This window comes from Callorhinchus milii, unplaced genomic scaffold, assembly GCF_018977255.1.
Source record: "Callorhinchus milii isolate IMCB2004 unplaced genomic scaffold, IMCB_Cmil_1.0 Scaffold11, whole genome shotgun sequence".
Lineage (NCBI taxonomy): Eukaryota > Metazoa > Chordata > Chondrichthyes > Chimaeriformes > Callorhinchidae > Callorhinchus > Callorhinchus milii.
This window is the reverse complement of record NW_024704752.1, coordinates 14,665,620-14,681,154: the sequence shown is the minus strand read 5'-3', so window position 1 is coordinate 14,681,154 and position 15,535 is coordinate 14,665,620. Positions and strand designations below refer to the sequence as shown.

Here is a 15,535-nt window from a genome sequence, read left to right as displayed (position 1 = left end):
GATTGCAGTTAGGTGGTGGTGGATGCATTGCAATGGGTTAAGTGGACTTATATTTGATTTCAGTTAAATGCCTCGCACCCTGAGGAGCTATATTCTGTGAACATAACCTGCTCTATTCATTCTAAGGTTGACTGCTCATATTACCCCGTTTGCTCGCCACATGCCACGTATTACAAAGTGTGCCTTTTGTTTTGCTCTTGAATGCATTCATTATTAAAGTCGCTCTGTTTAAATACAGCAACTCTGATTTCGTTCAGAATAATTCAGAATAATTTTTTCACATAACGATTTAAGCAAGAAATAGGGCAAATTCGAATTACCAATTGAAGACAAAAATGCTGTAGTGTTTTTAATATTTTTTTCTGGGGAGGGAGGGAAGGAGGGAGGGAGGGATGGAGGGAAAAGAACATTAAATTACAAATCTGCTGAGCCAATATTTGGTTAATCGAAACCGATCCTTAAAATACTATTTGGTAAATTACAAGCGTTGCGAAAACATCTTTTTTTTCTTTCATTTCAAACTCTTTTCAGACATTCAAAAACAGACTTATTTGATCATTGAACGCGCGCGGCGACTGATAAAATAATGTTGCTACACAAAGGCGACAGGGAAGCAAAACGGGACAGAGATCTACAATTCCTTTACCGATGCAATTTATTGTATTTCTACTCGTTAACGGGTTGAGTCGATGTAACTTTCCTTTGCGTAATTGGCTATTCTTTTCTGTTTGGGGGGGGAAGTCTTGTTTTTTTTTCCCACCCCACCCCTACTCATTTTCCACCGGCTTTTCCTCCACCGGCTTTTCCTCCACCGGCTTTTTTTCCTCCGGCTTCTTCCCTGGTTTTTTCACGGGTTTTTCCGGGGTTTGGGGAGGGTCTGGAGCCTCGTAGCCCAGGGTTTCCTCGATGGGGAAGTGGGCGTAGAAAGTGTGTGCCATCTCCTGGATTCTGTCGTAGGCTCCAATGCTTCGGAAATACTCCACGTAATGCCAGAAATCGTTGGCAGAATAATTCCAGTAGGGAAGGCTTCGCTTTTGCACACGTTCAACTAAAAGAACAAACATCCACAGTGTTATTGCTCCTGACTGGACAGTCTCTGTGAGAGGGAAATCAGTGGCTCTCAACAGTTATTTAATGCGAGTGCATCAATACAAACACCATATAGGGTAAAGGCGACCCCCTACACAACCAGTGAATAACAAACATAAATACAGGTTTACTGACCCCCCCTTCTCTATACATTGTGGGTACATTAATATAATTATTGTACAAGAATGCTGATCCACACAACAACACAAATATACTATTGGAGGTATACATGTGTGTATTAATGTGCATACTACTGATATATAATCCCATTAGCTCTTACTAACATTACAATTCAGAACCTCAGTCTTGTGGCTCAGGTACTTATTGTTGCAAAAAAAGAAAATGGATATTGAAAAGAAACCCCGACTTTAATAGCATGTGACAATTAAATAGCTTAATTGCATGATGTTTAGCTCCCCATCGTGCAAACAAATCAGTGTAAGAAACGTTCCTGTGGAAAATGTATTTGAAATGTGTTTGCAACCAGTATTTTACTGCTGGAACCCCTGAGACCTCCTTTTCCATTAGGACAACATTAAGGTTTGCCCACACAGACACCCATTTGTATTCAGTGGATTCTGTGCTGCAGCTTCTGGGATTTAAATGATTTATTTTCCCTTCTAACACAAGGAAATTCTCGTTTCTTTTTGGAAGGCAAACACCTTCCATTAATTTACAATTGTTTGAATTTAAATAAATGCACGATAGTGAACGATTTCAAAATGATAAGAGTTATTCTGGGGATATTGGCAGCCAGAGAAAATAGGATTAAACAATGGGGAAGAATGTCAGAATAAAATTTCATTTTCTTTTTCACAAAACAGGTCCAGTTCTGAGCTAATTAATGCAAGAATGTGAAATAAAATTGGTTTACCGTCTGATTCTTGGATCACCCTGGCTTCTGCAAATAAATGAAGAGGCAGATGATTAGAATTTGTGGCTGAATGAATTCACAAAAGGGCTGTTCACAGCCTGAAATTAAACACTGCTCTTCAGCACTGCCAACACTTCATTTAAGAGTCATTTGGAGAAATAAACAAAAAATAAATACATAAAAATCTCCAACAGAGTCGAACAATGGTCAAACAGATTTACAAATGATAATTACGACATTTGACATTCTGAAAAGTTCTGAATAAAAAAAATGAGAGATATTACGTTTATTAAACTTACCAGTCAGTATGTTCAAGGTGAGAAACACACACAGCCAGATACAGACAAACCACTTCATTTTGACTGAAAAAGAGCAATTACTCATCAAAGAGCATTCTTCATATCAGAGTGACATTATTACTTTTTATCACTTTAAACATCTGGAAGTGTGTTTTGTGCTGGTCTTAAATGAAATGTCTTGACACGTTTCCTGCTAAATGCACACATTTCAAATGGAAACACAGTTTTTTTTATATATAATCCTTGCAATAATTGAGTAATATGGATTTTAATTTATACTCACAAGCTTCCAATGTGCTTTTCAACACTCACAGGTCAGGGCTTTAAGTGATTAAGAGGGGAAGAGGTTTAAAACCAAATTTAAGCTTCAGTACTGGAATAGTTCTGGATAGTTATGGGATGAAATGTTTGAATTGGCTTCGTCTCAATTAAAGGGAATAAACGTCACTTCTCTTACTCAAAAGTTTTAAATCCTGCTCTTTGTATAAATAGGCACCAACCTACTGTCACAATATGTACAGACCTTGTTGATTTACATCGAACAGTGCACCCTAGAGGTACACGTGAAGAGGTGCACTTAAAATTAAAATCAACTAAAAATTAAAATCAATCCAGGATCATAATCATCTACTTCAGTGTCTTAAAAATCCGACACTAGCCGCATTTTAATCCTACTCGGTTATGGCGCTAATAAAATGTGAGAATAGGTTTTACTTTGTGTTTCTATTACTATACGAAGCGCTTTGAGACGTCTAGAAGACGTGATAAAGTGCCATATCAAATGCAAGGATGATGATGATTATTATTATAGCATCCAGTGTTAGACTGCTCTGGCAGCCAATGCAAATAAAGCTGACAATAATCATTAATTTTAACATTTATAAATGCTTTGCTGTTCAATTTTCCATTTCAAAAGAAATCAGTTTATTAAGTCATAACTCAGTGAATGAAACAAGTGGCACATAAGAAATACCAGGATTTGGATTTCTGCACTACATATCTGTAAGGCAGAATGAAGTGCTAGATATCGTATACTATGATACAACAACAACAACTTGGTTTTAAACAGGACTTAGCATTCAGCGTTCATTTACTAGAATGGTGTCAAGGGCCTAAATTATGAAGAAAGGATGGAAAAAGTTGATCAGGACGTCCTCCTGACGTGAAAGGCGTTTTATAAATGGAATCTTGTTGTTGTTGTTGTTGTTGAGATTAAGGTTCACAAAATTTACAAAAGTTTACAAGTTAACAAAAAGCAAATCTCCCATCTACTTGGGCCACCAAACACAGCTAGTGATGTCTCAGGAGAAAATAAGTATGATTGACACCCATCATGGTAAAATAAAAACACCCACGCATGTGCAAAAATAAAGGGTTCTTCACAATTCGTGCTCATATAATGACAAACACTAACTGTCCCCTCTCCCCTCCCCCCAACATACCACACACAGTATGTATTTTGCAGTTGCACTTTGGATGGAGCATTTCAGAGTGGAAGCTGGAGGAAAGATACTTCAGGCAGTCCAGCCAGGAGAGGAAGCAATGGAAGTTGAGAGCTCTGGAAGAAGCTTTTGCATCTAACTTGACAGGAGCAACAAATTTGTCAATTGCCACACGTGAAAATAAATAAGAAAACCACCCACTGAATTGCAAACACGCCCACTCGTACTGCATAACTGCTTGTGACCTTCAAATTAGACCACTCCACAGTAGGTAACACCGCTTTGCATAAAATACTCTTTTCACAATAAACCTTAATAATAATAATAATAATAATCCTTGCATTTGATATAGCGCTTTTCACGTCGGGAGGACGTCCCAAAGCGCTTCACAGAATATACTGTAAAGTGAATTGACTGTATATTTGTGGGCGAACGCGGCAGCCAATTGCGCACAGCAATGTCCCACAAACAGTCGTAGATTGAAAATGACCATTTATTATTGTTTTGGGTTTTGGAGGGATTATTATTAGGCGTGTGGAGTAAGGAAACTTGCCCAAGGTTTCGCCCTGCCTGGAATTGAACTCAGGTCTCTCGCTTGCAAAGCGAGTGCTCTAACCACTGAGCTACAGGACTCCACAAAACTTAATTTCAAAGTTTTAAGTTATTTCAGGTGCCCATCAGAGCAACTGCTTCCAAGTATCAACAAATTGTGTGTGTGTTTGCTGTACAAATATATTCACCCCAATGCTATTTGTAGAATATATCTGCATACATTGGCTGTTGCATTTGCAAAGCAGTTACAGTATATCCTTTGAAGTGCTTTGCAATGTCTGAATATGATAGGGCACTGTATCATATGCAAGGATTATATCAAATGCAAGGAGAAATGTAAAGATGAATGTCTGCTAGGAATAAATTATGTTATGACTATGCCATGTTACCCACTAAATAATGTTTGAGGCCGAATTGAGTGAACTCCCATTTCACCTTCAACCCAATATTTTATCAACACTTCTCTCAAAATCATTCATTCTGTTTTTGAAAATACAATCTATTTGATGTCTGTTGCTCCAAATAAATAAGACAAATATAAGTAAATGAGTTTGCAATCAGTTTTGTTCCTGTCAATCACGTTTGTCACTCGCAGCATTGACCATTGTTGTCCACAGTGAATGTTTATCATAATTCATTGCAAATCACTGGTGAGGTATCTGACCAGCCTTCCCATATTATGAAACTTCTGGGTTGACCATTTGTTTCCAAGTGGGCCAAAAGAATTGTTCGAACAAATTACCACGCCATAATCCAATCAAGTGGAGTCCTGTAGCTCAGTGGTTAGAGCACTCGCCTCTCAAGCGAGAGACCTGGGTTCGATTCCCGGCAGGGCGAAACCTTGGGCAAGTTTCCTTACTCCACACGCCTGATAATAATTCCTCAAGAAAAAAAAATAATAAATTGGTCACTTCAATCTACGACTGTTTGTGGGACACTGCTGTGCGCAATTGGCTGCCGTGTTTCACCCACAAATATACAGTCAATTTACTTTACAGTATATTCTGTGAAGTGCTTTGAGACATCTAGAAAATGTGAAAAGCGCTACATCAAACGCAAGGATTATTATTATTAAGTGTCAATCCAATTCAGCTAGTTTCCTCACTGTTCGATAACAAGGTGTAAAAAGAATTGTGTAAACAAAGGATGTAAAACTCATTGTGGTATCTCACCTGAGAGATTACATCAAACAGGTCTTCAAACCTTCATTGCCTTTATTGCAGAGCTTGGATTGATCTAAACAGCTGTGTACTATTGCGGCTAATATCATACCAGCGGAATCCCTGGATGAGATTATTAATTTTTCATCACTTACAGGAATCCATTTTTTCCAGTGTTGCCAAAGATGCCTAAATTGGAAAAACAATAAAATCCTCAACAGACATGAGAGGACACAATAATAATCCTTGCATTATCTGAGAGATTACATAATACAGATTCTGTAGATATTTCATGATATTTTGGGACCAAATAAAATAAAATTGCCTAAATCTGGGACATTGTTTATGCCACAGTTAAATAAACAATGCATGCACTTTGACTTTCTCGGATGGAAAACACACAGCCCTCCCACACACATTAGGCAGCCCTTGTGGTGGTCAGTATATGTATTTAATACTCGATTGAATAGCTGGGTGGAAAATGTGTAGGATGTAAGAAGTTACTTCTAGAGTGGAATCATACAATACTTGCAGGAAATGACCTGAAAGGTTGAAACACACATTTCAAAGCGTTGTGGCTTGTTTAAGTTATTTCAATAAAAGTGTTTTTACTTTCTCATTTGTGAAAAAAAATGTCCCTTGTCTAATTATACTGGCCCACTGAGTAGGAATGGATAAGGCACTTTGTGAATATCTCGCAAACCACACTCGAATACAAGACAGAAGAATGTGGTCCCATTTCAAGTGGCTCACGCCCACGGAGAAAGGTCAACATCGCAAAATGTATATTGGTATCAGACAGACGGCAAGCTGAAATTTTGAGTTTAATATGAATATTTGTCACATCAAGGATTATCGATCAAGATTATTCAACACTTGCTGATCAGTTCGGTTTCTGAGCCACGTACCAGAAAGTTACAGTGGGAGTGAGTTAAACGATGGGCCACATTTGAGAAATGTTGATTTGGAAGGATGGCACTGTATGCTACAGTATTTTATTCATGCTGTTTCTGAACTGAATTCCTCCTTTGCCTTGAACATATAAGTCTTTGCAAAACTTTTATGGATTTCTTATTCCAGCGCATAAATTACGGCTTCAGAAATGAGTAAAATGACAATTTTTGTATCCAAGAACTAAATACGTTGCAATGTACCTAACATGGTACAATAGCCGATCTAGTCTTTATCTTACAGATTTAGTCCAGTTTGTACAGGGTGACTAAAAAGTGTTATTCTTCAGCTAACCTATTATCTAAAAAAAATCATAATTTCTTTAAGACTTATTAGACATTGTAAAAGTAGCTCGACGTTTTGGTCACCATGTAGTTTCCTTGACCATATGGTCGAGGGAGTATTTTATTAATTACTGTGATAGTTCTGTGATGTGTTATGTGATACATCACCCCAAATAAACCCAGAGAATTGGAATCAAAGCTGAGTGACAGCAATTCTCATGGGCAAATCTTTTTTTTTTAAAAAAAGCGATTATTACAACAACAAGATTACATTTGTATAACACCAACAACTTGCATTTACATCGCACTCTTCATGCCGGGCAGTGTCCCGGAGCGCGTCACAGTGGTGGAGGAAAATTAAAGTTAAAAATGCCGCAAAATAATAATTCAGTTTATTATTAATTCAGACCTACCTGCCATGGTGTCATCTATTAGCAGTGATCTTTTCGATCCAGAATATGACCCTCCACATGGAAGTCATCTCAAAGATAACTGATGTACAATGAGTTGGGAAACTATGGACGCTCCTGTTTTTCCTCCTAACATTTTCACCAGCTCTACGTGAAGTGCAATAAGTGGAGTCCTGTAGCTCAGTGGTTAGAGCACTCGCTTTGCAAGCGAAAGACCTGGATTTAATTCCAGGCAGAGGGCGAAACCTTGGGCAAATTTCCTTACTCCACACAGAGCCTGATAATAATCCCTCCAAAACCAAAAACAATAATAAATTGGTCATTTTCAATCTACGACTGTTTGTGGGACATTGCTGTGCGCAATTGGCTGCCGCGTTTGCCCACAAATATACAGTCAATTCACTTTACAGTGTGTTCTGTGAAGCGCTTTGGGACGTCCTCCCGACGTGAAAAACGCTATTTCAAATTATTATTATTGAGTGTATTTCTTTTGTGTGTGTGTGTGTGTGTGTGTGTGTGTGTGGAATAACTACGGTAGATATGGTAGGGGCAGTGGATCACACGATGACACCCAGTCCCACCTCTGCTTCGATGAGTCGCCTCGGCTTCCTCGTGTGGCTGAGGCTGAGACTGAGTGACAGCAGTTCTCATGGGCAAATCTTTTTTTTTTAAAAAAGCGATTATTACAACAACAAGATTACATTTGTAGAACACCAACAACTTGCGTTTACATCGCACCCTTCACTCCGGGCAGTGTCTGAGTCTCAGTGAAGACACAAAGCCACAGCGAGAGAAGCACTTGGGAGGAATTGTGAGGAGTGTCCACTGAGCAGGAGAGAGGAAACAGGTGGGAATCACCCCCAGAGCTCACAGCTCACACCCTGGGCACTCTTGACAATATTGTGTTGGGAAGTTTAAGAGAACAAACATTGGGCAAAAGTTATAAATCACTTATAAACCCATCTCCCACCCCTCTCCTCCCCTCCCTCCTCCCCCCTCCTCCTCCCAACCATCTCCAGGATGGGAAAAGCAGACAAACTAGTCCTGTTTTAGCAAAGCAACTTTTTGTGTTGGGTTAGTCCAATCTAAGACAAAAAGAAATTCTGGAAAAGGTACAATATAAGGCATGATTGCGGTTAGAGCAGAAATGATTGGAAATAAAGGGAGGATGGGTGGGGGGGATTTATAAATAGAAGTAGTCATTTTTCTTCAGGGTTTATTTTGTGGCAAATGTCTTTAAACGTTGAGACTACAGGTAAGTGACTGCACTGGTAAGTATTGTGCAAATAAGAAACGCGTTTATTTTAATGTGCTTTAAAATCATGTTTTAATACGTTTTTTTTTTGTTATTCTCTTATCAACTCATTGGCACCTCTTTCGAGTATCGACCTCTCATCGTTTTTGTATCTAAATGTACATGCATATATTTGTGGGGAATTTTTTGCAAAGTGCTGGGGTACGTTTTAATGTCATCTGCTGCAGATTTAAACGCCTTTGAACCCAATGCGAGTTATTACACGAACACATCAATTAACGGTAACTCAATCAATAAACGCTCTGCGCAGCTCCAGTTGGGGGTGAACTCGCAGCAGTTGCATTGGATGGTAATGTGGGTGATAAACAGGAGGATTTTCACTGGGGGTAAAAAGCAACAACATTTTTGCTGCAATAAAGTAAAACGGAAATAGTATTCGAACGAGAAAACGAGCAAATGCAACGTTGCAAATTGGCTCTGGGGTTCATTCCTATGTTGGTTAGTGTTTACTTAGTTGGGGGTTTTATTGGCCACGACCCTTTGCAAGAGAAAACACTCATCTAAATGGTCTTTTTTTTTTTGGTGGTTGTTGTTGTTAACAAGACTTGGTCGGTGTTGTCGAATTGTAATCGTAATTGAGAGTGAGGAGTGGGCAACTGGACATGTGGAAGGTAACCCCTTAATTCTGAATCTAACCTTTTAATTTTAACCTTTTAATTTTCTTTGAGTTGTGGAACTGCCACCAGTTGCTATTTGTGTTTCGACGAAGTTGTCGAAATCCGCAAAAAATTTGCTGTGAATCCTTTCAAGAGTGGCAATTTCACAAACTGCATCAGATTATGTGGGTGGGCTGTGAAGATTAAATTGCAGATTTTTTTTCCCCTGTAAATAGCATTGCAGAGTAAAGCTGAAATGAAACAATCTGCAGCAAGGATCATTTAAATTTGACCAAGTGAACTGGGATAACTAAAATGGGTCTCTTTATAATAATAATAATAATCCTTGCATTTGATATCGCGCTTTTCACGTCGGGAGGACGTCCCAAAGCGCTTCACAGAACACACTGTAAAGTGAATTGACTATATTTGTGGGCGAACGCGGCAGCCAATTGCGCACATCAGCGTCCCCACGAACAGTCCTAGATTGAAAATAACTAATTTTTTTTATTATTGTTTTTGGTTTTGGAGGGATTATTATTATTATTAAAGGTACTTCATTTACACTAACGTCTTTCAAAGGGAGTTGGGTGACTATCTGAATACACAGAAGAATACACAGAAGTTTGAGCATTCTGAGAATACGCACAGACATATAGAGGATTAAAGTACATTCGGAAACTCCTATTGAGACGATGCGAGATTGTGATCAAGTTTGGATACCATTAATTGTAATGGTAGTCATGGAGCTTCGGTACTTACATCAGGATACAATGGAGAGAATTTTACTAAATGTTTTCCCTCTTGGAAATTCTGTCCTCAATCATTCATTTCCCTTAAATTAAAATATAATTGTGGAAAGAAACTTGCTTTTGAAAAAAATGCAGACCCTTCCCCTAAGTTTACTTTTGCTCACCACGACTTCCTTTCACAAAGCATGTAAGTGCTCCGTGGTCTCAACCACAGGCTTCTTGCCATGGGCTTTGGATCTCTTTTGGGTCAAAAATACCTTGTTCTTAATCCAAAAGATAGGCAGAGTGAATGTATTTGCTTCTGTGCTTTAATTCTGCTGATGCAAGCTCCCAGCCAAGAACAGATGAGAGATTTCCTTAGGATCAGCCCAGCAGCAGAAGGATCACAGCAAACAAAATGAGAAAAGGCCATTCAGCTATCAAGTCTACTTCTTCCACTGAGCAGTACCCAACTTTCATTATCTACTAAAGTAGATTCTCCTCTACTTATTTTTGTTAAGGAAATTGAATTGCCACAGGTAGAACTTCAAGAGTTAATAGAAATCTGGAAATTTTCTATGAAATTCTACAAATTTAAATAAAACCTCCATAAATTTAATTGAGGTTTATGTTTCTTGGGGACAATCTCCATCTGTGTCAAGGTTTGTTCTATTAACGTAGAATTTCAGGTTGTCGATTTTTTAAATAGTGTATCATTTTGAAGTTTTCTTTCAAGAACTACAGAAAACGGTTTTCAAAGGTAAAACTGAATTCAACAATGTGCCAAATCCTGCACACTCTAAAATGTTAAGTTGGTTGAGTAAATCCAGACGCAGGTAATATTTCTGCCATTTATATTAAAATCTGATAAGTAATTTTGCCTCAATGATCTCAAAGAACAAATAAGAGAAAGTAAAAGACCAAGCAAAAAACAATATCGTAACAACAGTTACCTGTATTTTTCTACAGATTCTATATTTTCAGGATCAACCACTCGGCAAAAAGAAAGAAAAGAAACAACAATTGATTATTATTATTATGGGTTCATTGGACATTGAGAAAATGATGGCACTAATTTCAGGTAACCCACTTTTGGAATTATGAAATAATTTGATGGCTGTTTCTAATCATAAAGCAAGTTTAATTTAAATCTTTTTTATTTCCCATTCCAGCATTATATCTGATTACAGCGTCTGGATCACTGACAACACTCACACCTGGAACGGTCAATAATGTAACCATTGGAGAACATGTACTGTTCCCTTTTGATCACCAGAATGCTGCTCACTATGAAGTGATATTTGAACGTGAATCCCCAATCACTTGTAAAATTGCATCGTGGGAATTCATACGTTCAGATGTGACAAAGTCTATACATCAATTGTACGAAGAAAGAGTGGAAATGGACTCGAATAGTTCTGTGATGCTGCGCACAATTCAGAAGAATGATTCTGGGGATTATAATATCGAAATCAACCACTTTATGTCAACATTGAAAGGCAGTGATAAGAAATCTTTTGCACTCCATGTGTTTGGTAAGTACGAATTTCTAAATAATATTTCAGAAAATAAAAAAAAGTTTCAACTTGCACATTCTGTTTGAAAATGTATTATGTTGTACTTGTTGTTAACTTTGTGTTGTGAAGGTAAGAAATTCCTTGGGTGGGGGCAGAACAGAAAACTTGTTTCTAGTCCTAAACTAATGCTTCATTGAGCTGAGTGCTGGAGGTTTACATAGATGCCTCAGACACAAACTACCCGTGAAGAATCGCTTGAAATCATTAAATTCCTTTGACTGAGGAAATAATAATTCTTGACTTATTTACACAAACCATATATCCTGTAGTGTAGACTTTTTAGTGAGGATCTTTGATAAGGAGAGATGGACCTCAGGATCTCTGTGAATAGATCAGAGAATTCCTGGTTATTAATAATAATAATAATTCTTGCATTTGATATAGCGCTTTTCACATCGGGAGTACGTCCCAAAGCGCTTCACAGAATATACTGTAAAGTGACACCAACTCTTGATATTGTAACACAGAATTAACTTGAAAATTTTAGCATTGACCTAATAATTCTAATCTTTATTTCAGAAATGGTTTCCCAGCCTGTTGTGGTGACTGATGGCAACTGTTCAACTCAAAATATTACTTTGAGCTGCTCTGTCCCCATTGAAACAAGTGTTGTGTTTCACTGGGAAAAACAATCATTATCCAGAGCTGCCAAAGATATGTACAATGGCAGAATACTAGTGATAGACCACAACATGAAAGAGGAACAATATGTGTATGTTTGTATAGTGGAGAACCCCGTCAGTAAAGCAACCAGCGAAGAAGTGAAAATAAGATTATGTAATCTGTTTAATTTCAAAGGTAAGATGCTTAAAATCTAGTTATAATGTTTACATGTCATGTACTTTCACTATATTCAATTGCAGAGTATTCACTATTAGATTCCACTAATCATAGCATCAAAACAATTAATAACAAATTAAATACATATAGTCTTTTCTTTCACGTGAAGATAATATCTCTTTACAGAGATGCAGTGAAAACCTGAACTGGGATGGAAATACAGACAGGGGGAGGGGAGAAGGGAGGTGGCAGAAATTGCAATAAAGAGATAGGCTTTTAGCCAGTTTTGAAAGCAGAGCAAAGGGATTTCAAAACAGAATTGTAGAGGGAGGGGTAAAGTGACTGAAATCTCACTTGCTGAAGGAGGCACAGATAAGGTGGGGCCATGAAGCAGGCTAGAGTTGACGAAGTAGAGGGAATGGGTGGAAAAGTAGAAATTGAAGGAGATCACAGAGGTAGGGTGAGGCAAGGACCTGGAGACAATAAAAGGAAAGAACAAGGATCTTAAAAGTTGATCTCTTGGGGCGTAAGAAGCCAGTGAAGTCGGACAAGGATGGGAAGTGATAGACTTGAGTCGACTATCTTGGGAATGTAAATGTAAAATCAAAAGCAGTGTCACTGTTCAAATAGAAAGCATTGATTCCGTTCACCCGCAGATTTCTTCATTCATTATGCTCACATCCCATGGACAGGTCATCTGTCTAACTCTCCAGCCTTAAACCGAGGTGCTGATAGGCACTCAGCTTCATTTCTTTTTCTCCTCGTATCCACACTTATCATATCTTCCCTTTTAATTTTCAACCAACGTATGCGTACAATGTACAGTGTAAGTAATTGTTTCCACTGAATTTATCCATCATACATTTATTTAGAATGCCGTTTCACTTTCACTGCCAGTGGACTAAATTTTATATGTTAAAAAATGTAAACAACTTCCAAATGTCTATTTTCCTATTTAAACTTCATAGATCAGATACAGCTGTGGATGTTTTCTATCATCGGTGCATCAATTTCTTATTAATTTTGATTTTAATCATCTGTTGCTTCAAGACGAGCAGAAAGGCTTCCTGCAATGAATTGACCAGTAAGTATAACTATAACAAAAGCGTAACTAAAAGCTATAACTAATACAAAATAAGATAAGGTGTGATAATGTACATTATTCCACATATGACAAAATTCATAAAATGCCATTAAGATTATTCCTGAAAATGTTAACAAAATATAACATAGTCACAATATTTAAAATTTATAAAAAAAACTCTGCTTTTTGTACGTTTCTTAATTTAATAAATGGTTTAAGATCATGCCAAACTTAGAAAGCACAAGCAATGTAATTATTCAGGAAGACATTTACCATTTTCACACTTTCAAACTGCTATTGAAATGGGAAGCATGAATATTTTAAAACATTTCATTGTAAGACTGGTATCTATGGGAGAGTGGTGGCAGAATGAATAAATGTGCAGTTAACCAAAGTACAAGGGAAATTCTAGTTTCACTTTTTTCAGATGAAGCAAAACAAGAAAACAATGAAGAAACTGCTATTTATGAACATGAGCTCATTGAACCCACATATACAACAAGAATTGAAACAAGAACATTCTGATTATTTGATAATAAGCGAACTTATCATCAAAAGCAAATACCCCATGAGTCATTGCAATATTCATAGTGATTTTTTCCCCTCGGCACTCTGAGCATAGCAATAGTGCAAAGTGAAGCTTACTTGCAGTATGCTTTGCATTTGCTTGTGCAGCTTTGTGACTTCAAAGAAAGTTAATACCATTACCAACCAGCCCTGGTCTCGCACCAAGCACTAATAAAAGAACAGAAACTGTTCACTGAGCAGATATTTATGGGTACATTAAACTTTGGTATCACTGCAAACTGGCAACATTAATTTTTGATGCATTATCCTCTTTATGGTTTCATAAAGTGTTCCAAGATGCTACCCCACCTAATAGGCACTATATAAATGCTAGTTGTTGTTTATCTTTACTGCATCTTGACATACCATCTTATACATATTTAATTGTGTATTGTATTGAATGCATTGAATGTCTTACTTTTAATATTTAATAAAAAGATAATATTTTAATAATATTAAATGTCCATTTAATATGCAAGCACCATTCAAAACACTTGTCGGTCTCAGTAGCAAAGCCTGTGAAAAATATTATCTTAAACCAAACACCAATACTATTTCTTCAATATTTTCCATCTGACATGGATCACATTTGCATCATGTTGCTCCACAGACCTCAGTATTGTACCTTATATACCAGATTTCCTTTGGTCCTGAGCAAGATCTGTGCAATTTTGGGTTCACTTTCATGTATAGTATCAACCACAAAATTCAGGTCCTGGAGTTCCCTGCCAGCCACATGGTGAGCAGCACATTTCAGCATGAGAAACTGTTGTTTACCCACTAAATCTTGTTGATATAAATTCTCTCTCTTGGGGATTGTTTTCCTAGTCCAGATATTAGTTCGATCCTAATTCACTTATTCATGTCCATTTATTCTCTACAACTACATCATCCATTTACAAAATATTGCTGTGCACAAATTAGCTCTCGCGTTTGTTTCAAGCAGAAAAGAGATTAATGTATGTGCGAGTCAGAAAAATAAGCAAACAGCATATTAATACACAGTCGCTATAGATGTACCAGTAGGAGGAAAAACCTTCAGTTTCTGTACTGTAACACACTTCAAACAACACTTCAAAACAAAATGCAAGGGGGCTGCCTCTGTGACAACAGGAAAGCGAGTTAAACAGGTGTCCAGTTTGCCTTTCCAGTGACTGCAGCAGTAACGTAGTGTGTGCGGTTACAGTTGTTAGAAAATAAAATCAGCCAAATCTGTAAGGAAACAACGCTAATTCCTCTAACCAGATATCTGACTATTTTATTGTTATTCGTTCATTATTCCCCAATATCCCGCTGGGTCAGACCAAAGGCCGTACAATCAACAGATCTTATAACAGAATAACACAACTATAGATATCTCGAGTTCAAGAGTTCAACACTGTGTCTTTCCAGCACACAAGCTTGATTCTTCATGCTTTCAGTCTTCTTGCTTACAGCTTTCAATCTTCCATCTGATATCCTCAGTCTTAGTGTTTCCAGCACTCAGTCTTCCATCTCCGTACCCTTGTCTCCGCGACCCGGGATGGCCCCATCTCCCGTATCCTTTTTGCTCCACGACCCGGGACGGCCCCGTACACAAAGTTATCGGAACTCTGATACCAATGTTCATCCAATCATGGTGCGGACATTAGATTATCTGGTTGAAATCATGCTGGGTTCACGTGAACACCTCATGGGGTGTACGTGCCTCACACACACAAACACACTGTCCTTGAGACAGTCCGTTATCTCGTGTACGTGCAGAGAGTTTCAGTCCAGCTGCCCACAACACACTTAACTTGAAAGTTAACCCGTTCGTAACATCTATTATGATTCCAACATTAT

At 37.8% G+C, this 15,535-nt stretch overlaps 2 protein-coding genes and 1 non-coding gene across 7 annotated transcripts; 2 read left to right on the top strand and 1 right to left on the bottom strand.

Moving 5' to 3' along the window:
- Window positions 1-323: 323 nt before the first annotated feature.
- otos (otospiralin) lies at window positions 324-7,117 on the bottom strand. 3 transcript variants are annotated; one of them, XM_007889739.2, is made up of 4 exons: window positions 7,065-7,117; window positions 2,263-2,325; window positions 1,964-1,990; window positions 324-1,048 (listed from the first exon to the last, which is right to left on the bottom strand). In XM_007889739.2, exons 1-4 carry the CDS (start codon window positions 7,069-7,071, stop codon window positions 768-770), a joined length of 378 nt encoding a protein of 125 aa, XP_007887930.2. In that variant the 5' UTR covers window positions 7,072-7,117; the 3' UTR covers window positions 324-767. The 3 variants fall into 3 exon arrangements, with proteins under 3 accessions (XP_007887930.2, XP_042195280.1, XP_042195279.1); XM_042339346.1 differs by lacking the exon at window positions 7,065-7,117 and adding an exon at window positions 5,429-5,593; XM_042339345.1 differs by lacking the exon at window positions 7,065-7,117 and adding an exon at window positions 2,546-2,640.
- Window positions 5,022-5,093, top strand: trnae-cuc. The gene has a single exon. It is a non-coding gene; the product is annotated as a tRNA-Glu (tRNA).
- Window positions 7,118-7,796: 679 nt separating the features above from the next.
- Window positions 7,797-14,362, top strand: LOC103174863 (hepatocyte cell adhesion molecule). 3 transcript variants are annotated; one of them, XM_007887451.2, is made up of 7 exons: window positions 7,797-7,908; window positions 8,920-8,987; window positions 10,673-10,784; window positions 10,876-11,238; window positions 11,800-12,078; window positions 13,029-13,144; window positions 13,572-14,362. In XM_007887451.2, exons 2-6 carry the CDS (start codon window positions 8,979-8,981, stop codon window positions 13,079-13,081), a joined length of 816 nt encoding a protein of 271 aa, XP_007885642.2. In that variant the 5' UTR covers window positions 7,797-7,908; window positions 8,920-8,978; the 3' UTR covers window positions 13,082-13,144; window positions 13,572-14,362. The 3 variants fall into 3 exon arrangements, with proteins under 3 accessions (XP_007885642.2, XP_007885660.2, XP_007885651.2); XM_007887460.2 differs by lacking the exon at window positions 7,797-7,908 and adding an exon at window positions 8,317-8,332; XM_007887469.2 differs by lacking the exon at window positions 8,920-8,987.
- Window positions 14,363-15,535: the final 1,173 nt, after the last annotated feature.